Consider the following 22,206-nt stretch of genomic DNA (forward strand, 5'->3'; position numbering starts at 1 on the left):
AGTGGGTTTATACTTTAAAGGCTTTTGGACTGGTATGCATATTCAACGATATATAATGCACAAAAGAAGAAAAATAATGAGTTAGAAACTAAAAAATTTGAAGATATAAAAGAATTAGAAGACAACGATAACACTAACTTTAAAGTATTAGAAGAAAGAAAACATGAATTAACAGAGCTAAGAAAAGAAAAACTCAAAGGACATTATATCCGAGCACGGGCAAAATGGATCGAAGACGGGGAAAAACCAACTAAATATTTTTGTAACATGGAGTCTAGAAATTACCATAGCAAGCTAATATCAAGATTAGAATTAAGTAATGGAACAGTAATAATAGACCAAAAAGATATTCTAACTGAAACTAAGTGTTTTTATCAAAAACTATATTCTGCGTCATCGGAACAACTACACACTAATATAGTGGAAGAGCTATCAGTTTATAATTTTAACAGGTTAACAAATGACGAGGCACAAGCTCTAGAAGGAAAAATAACATACACTGAAGTTTTAAATGTTCTTAAAAATATGAAGAATGAAAAAAGTCCCGGCTCGGACGGATTTACAGCAGAGTTTTTCAAAAACATTTGGGCAGACTCAGGGTATTTTATAGTTCGGTCAATAAATTATAGTTATACTATTGAGGAAATGTCCTAAGTACAAAAACTAGGTATAATCACTGATACATACAATATACCTGGTCTTGTGGACTTCGAAAAAGCTTTTGATTCTGTATCTTGGTCCTTTATCGAAAAAGCATAAGATATATTTAATTTTAAAAGTTCAATAAAGAGCTGGATTAAAACATTTAACAAAAATTCAATGTCCAGTGTATTACAAAATGGTTATGTATCAGAAACTTTCAAATTAGAAAGAGGTTGCAGACAAGGTGACCCCCTGTCGCCATATATGTTTCTAATTTGTGCTGAAATTCTCGCAATTCTGGTTAGGAATAAAAAAAATATCAAAGGCATTACTATTAATGGTGAAGAATATATACTTTCTCAATATGCCGATGATACTACTTTCACTCTTGATGGATCTCCTGAGTCTCTGTACAATACAATGACATTACTTGATTACTATTCTGAGATCTCCGGTTTAAAAATAAATTACTCTAAGTCAAAAGCCATCTGGATAGGTAGCAATAAATATTGTAAAGATGTCTATCACCATACACGTTGGAAACTGGAATGGGGTGAAAACCAGTTTACTTTGCTTGGTATTAACTTTCCCATAAATTTAAAAGATATTATAGCTCTAAGATCAAACAAATTCTGAACTTGATAAAACTGTGGTCATTTAGAAAACTGACTGTCCTAGGAAGAGTTACAATTGTTAAAACTTTATTAATACCAAAAATTACGTATCAACTAATGTCATTACCAAATCCATCAAAAACAATTACTAGTATAAATAATTTAAATAAAATATTTTTCCAATTTATTTGGCAAAATAAACCAGAAAAAATAAAACGAGAATTATTAACTCAAGATTATAAATATGGGGGTATAAAAATGCCAGATATACAACATGTAATGACATTCTTAAAAATATCATGGATAAGAAGACTTTTTCTAAATAATAATAAATGGGTCAACCTATTTCAATCTACTACTGGTTTAAGTACAAGGGACCTAATTATATATGGGGACTATTTCATTATATTTAAAAAAGAAAAGATCAAAAACAGTTTCTGGAAAGATGTATTATTCAGTTGGGTACTATTACAAGAAAAAGAAAGTCTAAAAACGACAGAAGATATACAAGGACTCAATATTTGGTATAATACCAACATCTTAAAAAGTTACAAACCGTTTCTATACAATGAATATATAAAAAAAGGAATAATTTTCATAAACGACATACTCGACAATGAAGGGAATATTTTTGTATTTGAAACGTTTAGAAGAAAATATGACATAAAAACAATTTTTTTAAATTATGCATCATTAGTAAATGCTGTAAAATCTTTCCTACGTTCATTAAACAATATTAATGACAAAACATTCACATCTGTTAAAATTCCAATTTTACCTTTCAAAATGAAAATTCTACTGAATACAAATGCAGGATGTAAAGATCTGTACAATATGTTGAATAAAAAAACCATAACTCCAAAGTCACAGATAAAATATGCAAACAAAGGATTGACATACGACTGTTGTACGTGGGAAAAATACTATGCTCTACCTTTCTATTGTTTAAAAGATACAACTTTAAGGTGGTTTCAATACAGACTGTTACACAGAATTCTGGATACTAATACTTTTCATCATATGATACATTATGTTGATTCAAACAAATGCTCTTTTTGTAATAATGAACCGGAGACATTGCAACACCTTTTTTACGACTGCATTGAAGTAAGAAACCTTTAGGAAGCAGTTAAAAAATGCATTTTTGAAAAAACTGGTCTTTGCATCCCACTAAGCAAAAATGTAGTTATGTTTGGAATGACAGATGATGATCTAAGATACGTAGTAAACTGGATAACTGTCAATATAAAATATTACATTTACAACATGAAAATACTTAAACAAAGTTTGCACAAAAAGGCCATTGAAAATATCCTGAAAACTAAATTCCAAATAGAAAGATGTATTTATTTTAAAAATTGCCAGTATGACAAATTTAATGAACATTGGGAGAAATGGTTTAATCTTTTTGCTTGAAAATCGGAGAATTAATTGATACTACTTTCTTCAATCTCATAACTGCACATTTTGTTAACCTAAAGGAAAATCTGGGCTTGCTTGGATATACTAAAACTTCAGTAGAACCAGAAAACCAATCTTAATCTACAATACGAGTAAATAATACATGCTTCTTTCTCTCTTTTTTAGTTTCTGTTTATCTTTCCTCTTTTTTACCCCATTCATTTCATCTGTCCATTCTCTATCCCCTGTCCCCCTCAGATCAAAACCATTATTGTATTCATATTTATGTATTGTTTTTAACAAATTCAAATGTATGTAACTAGAAGGTATGAATATATACATGTATTTTTGTAAGGCAGTGATTCAAGGCTCCCCAACCTTGACACTGCCAACTGATCTGGGGGCAATAAAATCATTAAAAAAAAAAAGGAAAAAAAAAGTATATTACTATATTTAATTAAAGGGACACACCCTAGTTACGGCTAGTTGTTAACCATTACGGCGTTGTTTTTCGCTATTAAACCCATTTTTTCACAAATAAAATTGCACTTTACTTACCGTTTATTATTTAGAATATACATTTCCATTCACCTGAAGTGTTTTTTGGTAATCCTGGTAATCCTGGTGTTTGTAATACCACAAAATGCATTTTTCGTATTTCTGAAAAACTGGCGCACGTTTGAGAAAAAACCGTTGAGCAGACAAGGTCTAATCTATTTTTAGACGGGATATTTCCATTTCAATGTCACAGACGTTGGTATACCACGTGACCGTTATCATTTTGGTTCGGTTTGTTTTCTCGTGCACGGTTCGCGCGATCAACATCATTTGTTGTTGTTCACTTGTGAGATTTTTCTTCACAGTTCGTGAACATTTTCAGTAACAATAAAGTTCAGACAAGTAAGTATCTCAATACAAAACGTTACAAACCCTTAAAACCAATAATTTTGCTAAGTCCTACGATATCTGGAGAGGGGATACAAAAGAACGCACCCCAAGTCTGTGAAATTTGTTGTGACGTAGGCATCGATATAAAACCTGCTTTTTCACTCCATTTGATAAAAAACGTGATCTAAGTGTGTTACAGGTTTGTAGATTGACCAAATTATAATTTATTTTCGCTGGATGGAACTAGGGTGTGCGGCTTTAATAAAACGGTTAAATGTGACGGCTATTAGATATAACGGGCGCAGCCATTTTGTTCCATTCCAGTGAGCTGGTGGTTACGTAATACTTAACGCATAACGTCAGAAATGAGTCTTAGAACTAGAGAAACAAATCTACCTGTTTTTTGCGAGATGATAATAAGTATATATTATTTCTCAATCCAAAATAAACCACCATTGTCAAAGTGGCTACACAACGTCAAAAGAATTATACCATGATTGTCCATGCATTGTTGACCGCCCCCCCCCCCCCCCTTAAAAACCAGGCTTTGTCTCGCACCCCTAAAACTCCTCTATAGCACTTATCTTTTCTTCATCCGTCTCACATTTATTGCCTCTGAGCTCAGATTTGAGCCTAGAAAACAAGTAAATGTCTGATGAGCGAGATCAGGAGAATAAGCAGGGTGTGGAAGAATTCGGAAGCCACAGTCACTGGTAGTACCAACCGCAACAAGCGAGGACTGAGCTGGAGCATTGTCCTGAAGCAACCAGACACCTAGTTTGCAGTTTTCCACGACGTTTTTTCTTAATTTTAGGAGTTGGCGAAACTCGTTTGCATAATATCTACCAATGATTGTGGAACCTTTCTGTAGACCGTGTAGTCAATCATGATAACACCTTCGCAATCCCAAAACACGGATGCCATGACTTTGTCACTGCAAGCGGTTGTCTTAAACGTTTTGGGAACGGGTAATTCAAGGTGTTTCCATTGCATGCTTTGACTTTTTGTTTCAGGGTCAAAAGATGAACCTAGGTTTCATCCTGAGTCACAATATGCACAAGAAAAGCTTCTGGGTCAGTGCTGTATTCTTCTAGAGGTTGACGAGATATGTGCATCGTGGCCCGTTTCTGGTCTTCTGTTAACAATCCTGGCACCCACCTTGCAGACACTTTATTCATGTGTAGATGCTCATGCAGAATTCGTTCCACCCATGTTTTACTAATGTTATGAATACAGGCTAACTGTCTGATGCAGTGATGGTGATTCGCCTGTCCTGCATGACTGTGTCAAGGACAGCATTAACGTTTTCGTCAGTGGACAATTCACAAGGGCGACCAGAGCGTGGATCATATTTAGTACTTTTCCTACCCCGTATGGAATCAGCTCTATGCAAGGGGTCCAACCTAAACCGTATGACATGCTTGAACTTCGTATACAACTACCAAAATGGCGGACAAAGCTCGCTTCGCTACACGACGGTGAGTACATTTTGTCTTACAGCTACATGGTGGATGCCTTTCTGATTAAAATAGTATTGCGATACGGCTCTAGAATGATTACTCTATCCATATGTTTACGTAATTCTCGATTTTGTTCAATCACAAAAAAGCTGTTGAAGAAAAATCTCGTTGTTTTGACGGTCAAAACAAACATGATCAAAGTTTTTTGTGTTATTTTATGGAAACGAGTTATATTTATATACTTAAAAAGTGTCATGATGAAAGTTTGTATACCCTGAAAGCTAAATTATGCAAATACGTTTTGGAAAGTCATTTTATAATTTTCCATCCAAGAATTTTCTTATAGTTAGGCATATCTTCGTCTGCCCCGCCGGGTTTAGGACACCTAATCGTATGTTTCAAATTTAGTTTTTTAGAACAGTTTGTGAAGACTGCGGCCAACAATATTCTGGAAGGTCTGCTGTCCGCAGACATGTGGTTGTCCATTGCGGAAGACTAGGCGGGCACCAGTGCACTGACTGTGGACGAGTGTTTTCAACTAGAAGTCGTCTTCAAGGACACAGCGTTTCCAGATTCATTGGAATGAATGATCTAGTTTTTATATATTGTTTAATAAATCGACATTATAATGCAGTGTATTAGTAGTTTTGTTATTACCCCCCCCCCCCCCCCCCGGACACCTAAAACAACAATCCTAGTATATGGATATATGCCGTGTATCTCGAATAGGTCAAAGTGACCTTGACTGACCCTTAACCTACATCTGGGTGTTTTCAGATGTGTTTAGACACAATTTAATTACAATATGATGTATTGTGTACATAAAGGTTCCACAACGAGTGACGGTTGATTATTGTATTTATTTCACCCTCGTTAATTAAGACATGGGCTTTAGTCTTAGGTGACGTTTGAAAATTAACTAACGTGAGTGATATAAGTAAGATGGTCAACATTCATGAATTGAGAAACTTATTTCATAAATGAGGGGATTTACATTACATTTCTGTTTCCATTCTACTAAAAACAATAATTAATTTTCCAAGCTGAACAGAGAAAAAATAGGAATTACAATTGTGACGTCACATTAAAATATACTGCATCACAATGCGTGTTTATCCAATCCAAAGCCTCTGAGATGTTTCTCACATGGAGTGTGATAACCTAACTCATTACTGCTGCCAGTGGTATCACATAGTGTCAATGATGTAACACGAGCAGTTATAGGATAAATAGACTATTCTGGCTGCCTTTCAGTATAATTGTACATGTAATCAAATCATAACCAATTATATACCAGCATTCACAGGTTTCGAACAATACTTGGGTGAGTTGGGGTTTTTTTTAGAAATAAGAACGCATTTGAATAGTTGAAACTTAGTTTATGTGTATAATTTAATTGCATGTAACATCTGAACACATGAGCATATTGTCCTTGATTCCAAGTCATTATGAAGGAAGTATCGTTCCTTCATCCAACTTGTAGTTGGCACGTGCAGGTTGAACTCCTTGAGGTTGTCCAGGATATATCCCGGTGAGAAAACCCTCTCATGAATCTGATAAACTGACCTCCAAAAACAATTTGCCTGTCCGTAATAAGTACTTGTTGGCGTCAGAATACCTCATACGGGACGAATTACCGTGAAAGTGCCATTTTAGCATATCTTTAAATAATACATAGGAAATGTTTGGGGGTGGTGGAGAAAAGGCCATTTTGAACACTGTTTCTGAAGAGTGATATTGTTTCTGTTATATCATCAGTATACATCAAGGGACGGTTCATCTAACACTTAAAATGTATGATTATCATTATTTACACTCTGAGATGTGAATGACCTCTTCTTAAATCGCTTTTCTCCTTTCTTTTGTGATGATCTCTGCTGTGGTGGTATTGGAAATCCCTTGTTGGATATAGGATTTACATCAATGGGTGTTGATATGGAAGATGCTTTCTTAAATGCACTGATGAAACACATTTATTTGTGCAATTTGTAAAGTCTGAGGTACGACGATTACACAGCCTTTTGTCAGAACTGGATCTCCTATGTGTCAAGACTGGAAACAACTTTCCTCTTTCGTGATTGGTAAAGGTCTAACTTACTGGCCTCTTTTTGTATTTCCCCATTACTGAAAATATAGATATAATTACAATAGTTTAGGGGTACAAATTAAAATATAATTTTTTGAAGTAAACGAAATCTTGGCTTAAACCCGGGGGAGCAGACGAAGATGTGCCTAAACTATAAGAAATGTCTTGGATGAACAATTATAAAATGGCTTTCCAAAACGTATTTGCTTAATTTAGCTCCTAGGGTGTACAACCTTTATCATGACACTTTCAAAGTATATAAATGCAACCTGTTTCGGTAAAATAACACAATTTTTTTTTTATCATGTTTGTTTTGACCGTCAAAACAACGAGGTTTTTCTTCAATAGCTTTTTTGGGGTTAAACAAAATCGAGAATTACGTAAACATCGACCATTCATCACTTCAGATGTGGTTCTACTTCACTTAAAATTTTGGAATCATTGTGACACCTCTTATAGTTAGGCCGGAAATTTTTGGGACACCCCTCGTATGTTTCTTTTATTTTATTTTCTGGGGGCCAATGCATTATTTTTGTAATTTTAGGGGCTTGCGTATGATCATCCAACACCACCACCCTACCCAGATGCTTCCGACGCCTATGTCGACTTTCTATGGAAAAAATGCATGTAAACGATCTCTTGCAGGTTTAGCCTTTTAATTAATATTTGATAGAACTAGGATTAACCTTCATGACATTGTGACGACAATGTGTTTCCCTTCACTTAGAAGGGTGGCTACATAACTATTAAGGCGGGACGTAGCCCAGTGGTAAAGCGCTCGCTCGATGCGCGGTCGGTCTGGGGTCGATCCCCGTCGGTTGGCCCATTTCTCGCTCCAGCCAGTGCACCACGACTGGTATATCAAAAGCCGTGATATGTGTTATCCTGCCTGTGGGATGGTGCATACAAAACATTCCTTGCTGCTAATCGAAAGGGAGTAGCCCATGAAGTGGCGATAGCGGGTTTCCTCTCTCAATATCTGTGTGGTCCTTAACCATATGTCCGACGCCATATAACCGTAAATAAAATGGGTTGAGTGCGTCGTTAAATAAAACATTTCCTACATAACTATTAAATGTGACTTTATTCATGTCACCTTTTTATACAAAACAGCTAGTTATATAATTGTAGGCTACTTTTATTGTTGGATAAAAGTTGAACTTTTATTTTATTTTATTTTTTCTTCTTTTTCTTTTCTTTATATATATATATATATATATATATATATATATATATATATATATATATATATATACTGACACAATGAAAACGCAAAACAGATATTTTTCAATATTTTGTTGTGATTAATGAAAAATATATTTAATGGACTTAAAATAACAATTTATGAGAGAGTCAGCCATTGATTGGTACTTTTGTCTGGGTTTTAATCCTGGTTTTGTTCTCGTTACATATACAATAGCAGAAACACATAAAATGGTGTAAAATGCGTTCACTACATGCTCAATCATGCTGCATGCAATGCACGTGAAATGCCAGTATGTGGACACATAAAAGTCACGTAACGGTGTCATATTCCTCGTCACATTAAGAATGCCACGACTCGGAGAAGAACAAAGGGAGCGATCGTTGGGCATGGTTCAAGGGGGACTTCGCAAAACCAACTATTGGACGACTTGTTGAACGTCATCAACAGACCGGGAGTGTCCGTGATCGACCTCGACCTGGTCAACGTCCCGTTACGACCCCACGCCAAGATCGGCAGATTCAACGACACCACCTCCGTGACCGGTTCAGAACTGCGACGATGACAGCAAGCAACACGATAAGACGTCATGGAAGGCCTATCCATCCGATGATAGTCATCCGTCGACTCACGCATGCTCACGGGCCAATGGTGGACACACCAGATACTGACCTTGATATGGGGGGGGGGGGGGGGGGGGGTGTTGAACTTTTCGATTACGAATGCAACTCGATTACTGATGATAACTGGCCATGTTTCCATGTGAATGTATCTCATGAATACCAGTCATTAATGTCATATTACATTATCCATCAATTCATTATAATTTGTAGTTATTTGCAATGAAAAGTTGTTTTTGCGTTTTCATTGTTTCAGTATGTATGTGTGTGTATATATATATATATATATATATATATATATATATATATATATATATATATATATATTATTATTATTATTATATATATTATTATTATTATTATTATTATTATTATTATTATTATTATTATTATATAATCACGTTTGTTCAGGCAGGTTTTGATTCAGGCCGGCAGAATTTGTAGCTTGCTGAACCGAATGTCCGGCAGACATTTCAGCCAATTTCTTCGAACCCCACACCGGCCTCGGTGGCGTCGTGGCAGGCCATCAGTCTACAGGCTCGTAGGTACTGGGTTCGGATCCCAGTCGAGGCATGGAATTTTTAATCCAGATACCGACTCCAAACCCCGAGTGAGTACTCCGCAAGGCTCAATGGGTAGGTGTAAACCACTTGCACCGACCAGTGATCCATAACTGGTTCAACAAAGGCCATGGTTTGTGCTATCCTGCCTGTGGGAAGCGCAAATAAAAGATCCCTTGCTGCCTGTCGTAAAAGAGTAGCCTATGTGGCGACAGCAGGTTTCCTCTAAAAAAATCTGTGTGGTCCTTAACCATATGTCTGACGCCATATAACCGTAAATAAAATGTGTTGAGTGCGTCGTTAAATAAAACACTTCTTTATTTGTTCGAACCCTGTATTAACGTTTGGTGGGGTAGTGTGTGTGTGTCTGCGCGCGCTGAAGATGTAGAAAAAACGGACACTGTCAGTGTGCGCGTGACAGAATTTATTTTAGAGTTACGTCCCTTAACACTTTGCCAGAATGATGGCCTCACGTACGATATTCGGTTCCAGAGAAGCAATGAAAAGATTATGTACTTGTTTTCATCAAAAGGTAATTATATCATTTTTTTTCACCAAAGGTATAGTATCACGGTTAACACATAATGTCATCAAAAAGTTTTTTGTCTACTTATAAACACGGCCACATGCAACCGGTTAAACGGTTTGACATCAGTGTTGTTGAGTGAGAAACGTCAAACCCATGTTTTAGGAGACTTATATCCTACTATCTTCACTGTCCGTCCGGCTAAGCGTATACGTCATTATTACTTCTCGTCCCGACAACAGTAATAAAGAAAGTTTTACTGACCTTAAAAGTTGATTATTTATCCTTTATTTTCACAATCCATTCACAAAATTAAAGGTTATTGTGAATTACGGTCGACAGCATACTGACATGTAATTTGTAACAATTTGACAGATGTCAAGGTAATAGACCAGTTCATATTTTAATGTGGCAAAGCAGTGTAATAACCTAATTAATTTTGAATTTGAATGATGTCAGTATTCCAATGACATCACTTTCAGGCCTAATCTAGAATTCAAAGTGACTTCTCTCTTCCCAGAAGTAAGAGGAGAAGTTTAATAAAATATGCGAAGTGAATATCAATACATTTCATAATATGTCGCCATATTTTGTGTTATGAAAAATTCTGAATTATACAATTGATTCTAATTGTAATATTTTTATATAAAATAGTACTTCCGGTAACAAAATTTAAACAAAACAAATGTATGTTTCATTAAAAACATGATATTAAGTAGTTGATAATGTGTTATGTTAAAATGAAAGTAATAATTAGTATATACTGGCACACTGAGGATTAACAATGCTTGACTGGTGACAGCAAACAGTGCAACATGTGTCGATGTACAGTGGCACCAAGTAAAAACACACACCGACATACAGCGACAAGTGAGCTATGACACTATAAACAAATTGGCATCTTGACGTTTGATGTGTGATTTCGTTTTTGAATTGGATTACAGGGACTTCGACTTCTCACTAGTCTACTAATAATAACTTGGTGACTTAAGCCGAATTTCAGCAAAGAAAACATTCATTTCGCCGGAAAGATTAGGGCCTGACTTTGCATTTCTTTAACATATTAATAAACTGGGTGTATGATGTTTCCGTTTTAAAAACGCTGGGAAAATTCCAATGCATAATTGCTGTTGAAATTGTTTTGTTTGAATATTAAAGCACTTCCCTGTGTTTGAAAAAAATCTTGTGATTATTTTTTTTACTATTTACGAAATATAGATTTCAAGTAAAATAATAGTAATATATGTTTTATTTTCGTGCATCACATGAAACTGAACTAATGGCTTAAGGACACTCCAACAAATTTGAATGTTATTCAATGATTTGGGTATTTAATTCTTATTTAAATTAAAAAATGTTTCCTCCATAAATTCCTACAGTGAATGCAATAAAAACAATATACAGGAACTGCAGTCAATAATCAATTGAAGAAACATTTTCAAAGTTTTTACCCAGTGAGGTAGTATACCACTGTAGAATGTGAAAAGTATTAATTTTTTTAACATGGTATTTTTTCAGTGTCATATATCAAGAACATCGTACTCAGGTCAAAATGTTTCCGAGATTCCCAGTTTTCATGCAGGTGAGGTTTATATTGGCACATTATCATTACAATTAAAATACACTTCCACTTGGGAATATGAACACAAATATCTAGCTTTTTTCCATTGATTGGACCATCAGCTTTAAGTAGTGTTTAAGTTGTTGTTCACCAACTCGCCAATTTTAATTTTGAATTTGACAAATATGTGTCATTACCAATATGCCAAAAAAGCTAATTCAAAAACTTGTTTGTATACATGTGTATAGCAAATAAAAAATAATAATTCTGTTTAGCTAAATGTTGTACTAAACTTTAATTTGGCTACAGATTTTGTGATAAAATTTCCCAAAAGAGCAATTAATATTTGACATCCAGCTTAAACATTACTTAAGGCTTGTAAATTTATAGCTTGTTTTGCATCCAGGGTGTTTATCATGCTTATTAAAAGTAGGCAGCTTCACTGGGGTTCGAGAGTGGGAACAGACAAAAAAAGAAACAGTAAGATAATCACAATTCTTCTGATGGACAGACAGCATTGGAGGTAATTGGCAGAACTGTCAAAATATTTTTAAATTGTAAAACAAATTGGAATGTGTTAGAACATTATGATATCATTCTAGTAAAAGATGTTGACAGGTAACAAAGAGAAATGAAAAGATGAGCCAGCCCTAACATAATATGAACCAGAGTCTGAAATTTAATAATTGTATGCAAGTACAACTTGGATTGGCAGTGTTCTGCGACCTACTTTTCATACTTTACTGTACATGAAAGGAAATCCTTGTCCGGGCCATATCTTCCTTATCAATTCATATAGGATCATCAAACCTTGCATACAAATATAAATCGGTCACCACAACTTACTTTTCATACATTATTGCACATTAAAAGAAATCCTTGTCTAGACCATATCTTATCAATTCATCTTAACACATTCGACAGATTGTGTGTTTCTCCAACAAACTCTTGATAGGTGTATCGTGTTCCTAACTGGTACTGTTGTTTTGGGGTGGGGGTTTTCCATCTACATATACACTGATGGAAAGAAATAAAGGATCACACAGATAGCAACAAGAAATAATGATTGCATCAAAAATCAATTGATATTATCAGAAGTTGACTGGGAACATACAGTCAGCTCATTCAACACTACAGACATTCAGTCCTACATTACAACTTGGTATGAAATACAGACATTACTACGCTAGTGAATTAAATATGGTCTACAATTTGATGTGTTCCCTTATTTCTTTCCATCAGTATATATTTAAATGGCTATTCATCTCAAAGATATAGATCAACAAAAGAATAATCAACTATAGACTTTATTAGGACAAAGCTAATCAAGAAAATGTAATTTCAAATTCCATTAGCAGACATCAGTTTTACTATGGGGGCTTTTATATTTATATCTTTACCAATGGTTTTACAAATTGCACATTAAAATAGAAAATTTTTGTTGTTTCCAAGACTCAAGTCAAACTGGAATTATTGAGATTATTTTTCCTGACATGAAATATACATAATTACATTTATTTTTATAGCACAACAATCACTTCCCATTATGACATCACGAAGACTTGAATATCCTCCCTTGCATACACCCCCCAAACAGGCATGGCTTGAATCTCTTGATACAATTGAAGATGGAAAACTGGGAATTGTTGACCTACATCCAGAAATATTTGGAACTTACCCCAGGTTAGTGTTCATGCTGTATATAATTTATACATAAAGGATGTGCTAATTAAGCAAATTATTGTCATGAATTCGTTTTATATAAATATCTTTTAGAAGGAATTGTTGGATCATTTGCACATGTCCATTTCTTTTATTAATTTGGAAAAAAAACAAAACTTCAGACTGAGGTTCAGTTATAACTACACATGTATCTGTCTCAATTTTTAGGTGTCTGAATTGTTTGTTCAGGGCAGAGCAGGACCCATATTCACAAAATATCGTAAGCCTAGTTTTACACGTAAACGTAAATCTACGACTGAAGAGCTATTCACGAAACAACGAAAACGTAAGTTACGTGTAAAGTTGGACGTAAATATAAGAGTGCCTCAGGTTGCAACTAACGCTGCACGTAAGTTGTGTACATATAATAAATCAAGCACGATCGCCGTTATTTACTATTATTTACGGAAACTAGCAGCATTTCCAATAAATGAAGCAGTTTGCTATGGCGAACGCCCACGGATTGAACATATTTTTGTTCGTGATCGAACGGATGTTTTCGACGTGGCCAATTTCTCCTGAGTTATCTTTTCCTTTTTAAGAAATGTCCTCAAGTTCGTACCAAAACGCGGATCCCCACCAATACCAAAATGCCATGGTTCACTGTTCGCAATGTTATTGTTAGCAGACGACAAACAAAATTGCGTTTTGCGCATTTGTTATTTACCCGGTAGCCATCGTTTCTAATGTGTTTTTATTAATTACTCCAGTGAGAGTGTTAAATCGTAGATTTACATCCAACTAAGTTACGTTTACATTTACGACCATCTTTGAGAATAAGGTGCTTCTTGCACATAAACGTAAATCTACGGCAGACATAAGTGCTAGTCGTAGACGTAAATTTACACTTTTTTGTGAATATGGGTCCTGGCTTGTAAGAACGATATTAGGAATGGGTAGGCAAAATATCTAGGGGGAGGGGTTAGAGGGGCACAGACTCTATTGTGGGAGGGTTGCACATGAGGAATGGCAGTCTTATTTTAGGGGGAAAGCCCATTATAAGACCACCACACCCTATCTAAACTTTCCCGTGCTAAGCACTGGTTATATCTAGTGTTGCAATGATTTCCATAGGGGTTTTTAATTTTTATTATTCTCTTCTTTTCAGGATAGACATGTTGCACAGCAATATTTTGTGGCAGAGAAATTTTAAAAGAATTGTAAGTTGTTTATGTTTGTCACAATTTTTGTCTCGCCTTTACAAAGTAAAAATGCAAGATATATATTTTCCTTTTCTGACAGCCAAGATGGTGTCAACTTTTGCGTTTAGTTCAACATTAAACTTTTGCATTTATCTCCATTTCTTGATCTATAGGTTCTGGATTAATGAAACTTTACCTATACTCCACCCCCACCCTCCACCCCCCATTCTACTGTATTCTTCCTTGGCTTTGAGAATTTTGCTATGTACAGTAGAAAACTGATTTGTTACCAGAAAAATTTCTTAAGTCATCACTGTTCCTTTATTGTTCATTTGATAACTGAACCATATTATGAAAAACAGATCAGATCTTTATTTCACTCATTGATTATAAATTAAATAGTAGTTGTTATTATTCTTTCAAAAACACATAACACCATTTATTAACTAATCGGAAACAGTCACCAGTCCAAGTTGTGACATTCTGTAAATCGTGTTGTTGAGTTCGGCACAGTTTCAACTAGAACTTAATAGTTATCTCTGCCTGTGTTGACTATTATAATTAATGAGAGAAATGTTAAGTCATATTACCTGAGGTCAGCTGCAGTCCTGTTGTTTATTTATAGTCTTATGCTAAAACCAAATCAAGAGCTGAAGTGAGAGGCGGTGGAAGGAAACCATGGCCTCAGAAAGGCATGAACAAAGCTCGACATGGCAGTATACGATCTCCAATATGGCGAGGAGGTAATAACATATAGCACTAAAATACCAGATTATTACCCATATGGTTAAAAATATATTTGTTCATAGCAAAATGATATTGCCCACTAGAACGTCAAGTGGGACATTACACTCCGACGTCATACGACCTTACAGGAACATGAATCAAATGAATTCAATGATATAAACTGAAATATCGATTATGGGTAATAAATAGGATATTAAACTTGCTACTATTTCGTATCATGTTTATGTCGCTAAAGCTCATAACAATTGAAAATTATTTCAAACGGGACATTAGCACGAGTACTCTGCCGTTCGAGAGCTGGACAGACATTTGGACGGTATGATCGCGCTCTGCCGTCGGAGATCACTCTATAGCAGGTGGACAAAGATTCCCGCTCTAATACAATGACAATTCTTAGATTGACGCCAAATACCTTTACATGAATAATTTTCAAGTTCATCGATAACAGATATTTTGCTTATTGTCTACCATGTGACAGTCAGCCATTCCATGTTTTCGCTATAGAGTGATCTCTGACGACAGAGAGCAATCATAACCGTACAAAAGTCTGTCTAGCTCTCAAATGGCAGAGTACGCAGGCTATTGGGACCTAAAGATAATACGAAATGGAAGCTTGTTCAACATGCTATAAATATTATTTTAAAAATAAGGGGCTGGGAGCATTAAATTTAATTTGTAAAAACAATGTAGATCACAAAATTACTTCATCTGCAACCCTACCGGCCTCGGTGGCGGCGTGGCAGGCCATCGGTCTACAGGCTGGTAGGTACTGGGTTCGGATCCCAGTCGAGGCATGGGATTTTTAATCCAGATACCGACTCCAAACCCTGAGTGAGTGCTCCGCAAGGCTCAATGGGTAGGTGTAAACCACTTGCACCGACCAGTGATCCATAACTGGTTCAACAAAGGCAATGGTTTGTGCTATCCTGCCTGTGGGAAGCGCAAATAAAAGATCCCTTGCTGCCTGTCATAAAAAGAGTAGCATATGTGGCGACAGCGGGTTTCCTCTAAAAACAGTGTCAGAATGACCATATGTTTGACGTCCAATAGCCGATGATAAGATAAAAAATCAATGTGCTCTAGCGGCGTCGTTAAATAAAACAAACTTTACTCATCTGCAACCCCTGCAATTAAGAATATATCTACGGCAAAAAACATGCTGTGGAAAAAAGATCAAATGTAGTCACAACTGAATAAGAGTCATGGAGAATTAAACACTTCCGGGCACTGCTGATTGCCAGGGGCAATTGTTGGGATTGTATCTGAACAGGCATTTTTAAAATGCAGATATTTATTGCAACAGTAAAATTTAAAATTCACATATTGAGGAAAAAAATACATTTTGTTTTAATATGGGTTTTTTTTTATTAATTATTTCTCCATTCGTCTTTAGATCAATGCAGAACTTATACTCTATCTATACAGTACAATTAAAGATGTAAATAAATTGTATGTTCTTGTTTTGCAGGTGGTATTGCACATGGACCCAGAGGTCCACAGAGTTTTTTCTATATGCTTCCAACTCCATTGCGAGTGATGGGACTGAGAGTGGCTCTGTCTGTTAAATATGCTCAGGTATGATGTTATTTAGAGAAATGCCATTTCTTGCATCATTATGATTCATAGAACCAGTGTACACTCTTTTTAATGAATAATTTTATAACTTTTTAATAATGTAGAAAAGTATATACTTAGGATTTAAGCTGTTTTCACCAAATGTGAATTAAAGATGAAAATGCTAATTTATTTCAATTTCTAAAAAGCTAATTTGAAAATTAAAAACAAAACATTTCAAGTTTTGTAAAAAAAATTCGTCCAATTAATGTGTAATACCTGGTACATCAAAGGCTGTGGTATGTGCTATTCTGTTTATGGGAGAATGCATATACAACATCTCTTGTAGCTTATTGGTAGGGGTAACATGTGACAGCAACAGGTTTTCTTTCATTGTCTAGACCAAGTGTCCGTGTATCCATATGTTGCAGACTTTTGTTTTAGAGAGCCATGACCATGACCCTGCACACCTGTTAATTAAATCTGAGGAGAGAGAAACACCACACCCCTAGTTTGACCTACTGTATAACAGTTAGTTAGAGAAGTACAATAGTTGCCTTCTTGGCCTTTTGATGGGTTTTTTCAAAACCCAAAGTCTCATGTTTGACACCATATAGACAGTTTGAAATTTACAGCAAATTGCTGAGGTATTGTTAAACAAATATTTTTTTTTCTATTTTCAAATCATCTTGTGATGGCAAATTAGTATTTTTAATAACAAAGTACACCATAGTGATAAAAATGCTGTCGTAGATCAATTATATAAAAGCTTTTTACTGCAGCACTGCAGATTTCTGTCAAAATTTACAAGGGCTGGTAAATGTGTATGTCTTGAATATTCATACTGCTTCATACTTCATTATTATGTTGTTTCTTCTCTCTTCAGAATAATCTGCACATTGTTGATTCTTTTGATATTCCATCAGATGATTCACAAGTAAGTATTTATCATGTAATTCGGAAACACAGAATTAAAAATAACTCCACACACATTCAGGAATTTTAAAGACACCTGGGCTCAATTTCACAAAACATCGTAAGCCTAGTTTTACACATAAACATAAATTTACAACTAAACCACAATTCTTATTACTGCTAATAGTAAAATATAGTTTTAAATACACATACTTTAATTTCTTTTGTCTTTAAAATGTTCCATCTTCTGTAATGATGTAATTTTCTGCGTGAAATAGATGCCAAACACGTGTAAACGTCTGGCTGGTGTAACTGCTAGTCGCAGACGTAAACTTACGATGTTTTGTGAAATGGGCCCCTGGACTTGTCAGGATTTCCAGATTTTAGTGCCGCCTGTAAACTTCTTTCGGTCTTTGTTCTTTGATAAAAAAAACTCCACCTGACAATAACCCTTGAAAGGTTCAGGATTTTTTGTTCAATGTCATTTTTATCTCTAATATTTAATTATTAAATGTTAGTACAACGAAATGTACTTGAACTAAACATGTATTCAGTGTGGATAGCAATAGAATTTTCAGTTGTACTGTACCATTTATTTTTATACATGTGTAACAAAACAATATCAGTAAAACAGATTAATATTATTCTCTCTTCATTTTGGAATAACATGCTATAATTACTTTTAATTATCAGATGTTAGTCTGGACAAAAATTTTGGTAGTTAATGGTCCGACATAAGAATAAATCTATACAGTATGTTAAACTTTGCAGCTTCTGTTGAGACCAACTGCATATTCTAAATGCAATTAACAATATTTTCTTTATGTGGTTAGGTGCTACAGCTAACTCTTTAACTTTTGTTTTTCAGTACATTACAGATTTGATAGACACCCGATTTTGGGGCTATTCAGTTCTGTTTGTTGATGAGTAAGTTGATGTTTCCTCCATTCTTACATTTTCATCTAATGGTAATGATATTAATATTCTAACAAATCATAGGTAGCTTTTTCTTTCTTTTGTTAAGAAATTTCTGTTATCATATGTTACATTTTATTCATCCTGTGAACTTAAACCGTAAGTTATTAGCCATTTTTAGCAGTATGTAGGTGCTAGCCCAGTTAAGCTGATGCTTCATGTACATACTAATATTAGTAGGAAACATATAGGAAATTCTGTGCAGCAGCAGTCAGTAGTTTGTTTTCATTTAGAATCACTTCATTCACCTTAAATCGTACATATCTGTATTAACAACAGGGCCGTAGCTAGGATTTTTTATTTGGGGGGGGGGGGGGGGGGAGCAGCTGAGTAGTTAATAGTCTAAAACTCCTTAAACAGTTAAGAAGATAATTTTCTTCAAGTTTCTATTTTTTTTCCCCATTTGTTTTTGGGGGAGCAACTACCCTCTTTGCCCCCACCCCTAGCTACGGCCATGAACAATATCTAGCGTTTTAGTTTGTGCTGATGAGTTGATATAGATACATTAATGCTACCAAGATTGTGAATGATTTTGTTTTTTGGTCTTAAAAATATATATGTACATCTTGTTATTGTGGACCATCTACAAATGCATTTGAAAAAATGTAATGCTGTTGACCAGTATTACAAGAGATCACCCATTGTAAATAATTTTCATCTCCAACATACATTGGAGATCACTTTTGAGACTTGTGATTGGTTGCTCCCCATTGATGATCTGGTTGTCACAGCCATACCATCCAATGCAATAAAGTAAAGTAAAGTTTGTTTTATTTAACGATGCCACTAGAGCACATTGATTTTTTTTTATTATCATCGGCTATTGGACGTCAAACATATGGTTATTCTGACACTGTTTTTTTTTAGAAACCAGCTGTTGCCACATAGGCTACTCTTTTACGACAGGCAGCAATGTATCTTTTATTTGTGCTCCCACAAGCAGGATAGCACAAACCATGGCCTTTGTTGAACCAGTTATGGATCACTGGTCAGTGCAAGTTGTTTACATCTACCCATTGAGCCTTGCGGAGCACTCACTCAGTGTTTGGAGTCAGTATCTGGATTAAAAATCCCATACCTCGACTGGGATCCGAACCCAGTACCTACCAGCCTGTAGACCGATGGCCTAAGCACGACGCCACCGAATTGAAATTGAATGCTCTGTGACATATAAATTAACCTGAAACTGATTGCTCTAACTCCTTTTAAAAGAACTTGTAAGATAAATGTTATTCTTTACGCTAATAAAAAATTGTTTAAACCAGCACAATTCTGTATTTGTATTGAGATAATGATAGAGTAACATAATTTATCTTAAACACTATACATTCTTGTTTTGCTTTGTGTTTGCAGCACCGATTTTATGCCAAGGAACATTTCTTTAGCACTGAGCAAGTGTCCCGAGTTCAACTTAATGCCAGTATATGGTGAGAAATACTTGATACGGTGTATTTTTATTACACACAAAACACCTACTACTTGTACAAACAGTGGTCAGGATCTGTAAATCTAAGGTTAAGAAGTATATATGACATTATAAAGTATTCATATAACTTATTGTAATAATGTTTTTTTTAAATCTTGCGATTTTGGGTTAAATTGTGTGAATTTAAAAAATCTCCTGCTTTTTCAACACACACCTCCTGCTTTCTCTTGACTAAAGGTTGACAGGTCTGCTGTAAAATCATGTTGGATTTCAACTATGATTATTAGTTACTGAAAGTTAATTAATGTTACCATGCATATTATTCCTTACCTAAGACAAGTATGATTGACAAATATATCTCCACAAAAATAGTTGTTTATCCATAGGATATATATAATACTTAAAATATTTTTTCTAACATTTATTAAATATATATATATAATTTTTTAATACATTTTTTAACTCTGTACCTTTTATATCAAAAAGGAATACTATCTATGTAAAATTATGTTCCATTTATCAATTCCTAATGTATAATTTATTGCAGTGTCAAGTTTCTACTTACAAGCTATTGATTTGTCTATTTTTTCTTAATTTTGATGCACCATTTTAAAAAGTCACCAACAGGGTGCAGGGTCCTGTCCCTAAGGTGTAGCCTAATGGCAAAGCACTAGATTGATGTCAGAGCAGTCTAGAATCGGTCCCTATTGGTGAGCCCTTTAGGCTATTTCTTGTTCCATCCAGTACTCTGGTAAAACAAAAGTTGTATGTTCCAGACTTGTGGGTATATTAAAAAAAAAAACTGACAATTTTTTTTTTTTATCTCCACGGTTATGGTTTCTGGTTTTTCTTCTATAACCGAAACCGAATTGATTCCAAAGTTAACCGCATATCACTACTCATTATCTATGTTTTCTTTATCCATATATCTGATGCCATATAACCCTGAATAAAGAATGTGTTGAGTGTATTGTTAAATAAAAATTTCTTTCTTTTCTTCTTTCAGTAAACAATGTTAAATAAAGTGTCATTTTCATTACAGGGTTAAATGTTTACAGCATGTTGAAACATGAGACACTGGTATTGACGTTAGCAGCAGTTGAGAAAATTGAACAGAAACTCTTGTACGAAATGCATAAAACAGAAAGAAGTGCAAAGTATCAAGTACGCAGAACAATACCAGAAGAGGACATACCGGACTACAGACCAAAGACTGTGATTTAGTTGTTTTACAGAAGAATGCACATGGATACTACTAACCTGAAAGTGAAAACAAGGATTGTGATGTAGACCATGTTGTGTGATTTCTTTACTTATCAAGTGCTCCTTCATGCAAGACTCAGGTTTTCTGTTTAAAATAGTAATCAGTATGGTAATCATTATTAACAAACTGAATAAAATATAATAATGAAGTTGGTGATGGTCGTTGTATTGATTTTGACTTTATTGAGAGGATATAACAAGGGAACTTCCAACCCAAGCAGGGCTCACACTGGAAGTAATTTTGTTTGATCAATTTTGACATGTGTAGAGTATTTCTTGGAGAAGTATTAGAAAATGGCTAATTTAAACACATTTTATTAGCCAAATACTAAATGTAGCCAGACAAACCTTCCTTTCAACACTGCATACATAAAGTTGGACTAAATACAGTAGGTCCAGCATTTTGCGAAGTGCCTGAGTATTGGAATTGGAATATTGACCAGTACTAAACATGAGTAAGAGACGTATGCATCAATGAAGGTAAGGTGCAGTTAAACACAACATAAAATGGAGTCTGATCACCCCTTTCCTAAATCCATTCCTACTGTACTAGTTTGTTTTGGCTTGAAAGGAATATTTAAAGCTTTACTCAAGGTATAATAAAACTTAGGGGGTAATTATTTGCAACTTGTAATTTAATTTAAGAAGATAGTCCAAATTTAACATTCTAACTGGAACAGGGAGCTGTGAAGCATGCCTGATGTAAACACTTGTTTCGAGTCCCAACCTGTGGTGTGTGAGTGTGTTAATGCGGACAGGATGGTTGAATGTGGAATTCTTATTTACTTTTATTGGCATGACTGCTCATCAAGATATACTAGTATCAAAACACAGTACGACAACAGGCACGGCGGAAGCAATTGGACAGTGGGGGGCGGCTGAGTAGACCTTGGCGGGGGC

General features: G+C 35.0%; 1 protein-coding gene across 1 annotated transcript; it reads left to right on the forward strand.

Annotated features, from left to right (window-relative positions):
* Positions 1-9,910: 9,910 nt before the first annotated feature.
* LOC121372007 (39S ribosomal protein L4, mitochondrial-like) lies at positions 9,911-21,455 on the forward strand. Its single transcript, XM_041498245.1, has 10 exons — positions 9,911-10,007; positions 11,520-11,583; positions 13,089-13,245; positions 14,393-14,444; positions 15,052-15,169; positions 16,642-16,748; positions 17,614-17,664; positions 18,511-18,569; positions 19,971-20,044; positions 21,086-21,455. The coding sequence occupies exons 1-10, from the start codon at positions 9,936-9,938 to the stop codon at positions 21,265-21,267; spliced, it is 936 nt and encodes a 311-aa protein (XP_041354179.1). The 5' UTR covers positions 9,911-9,935; the 3' UTR covers positions 21,268-21,455.
* Positions 21,456-22,206: the final 751 nt, after the last annotated feature.

The sequence above is a fragment of the Gigantopelta aegis genome, chromosome 4, assembly GCF_016097555.1.
Source record: "Gigantopelta aegis isolate Gae_Host chromosome 4, Gae_host_genome, whole genome shotgun sequence".
Classification (NCBI taxonomy): Eukaryota; Metazoa; Mollusca; class Gastropoda; order Neomphalida; family Peltospiridae; genus Gigantopelta; species Gigantopelta aegis.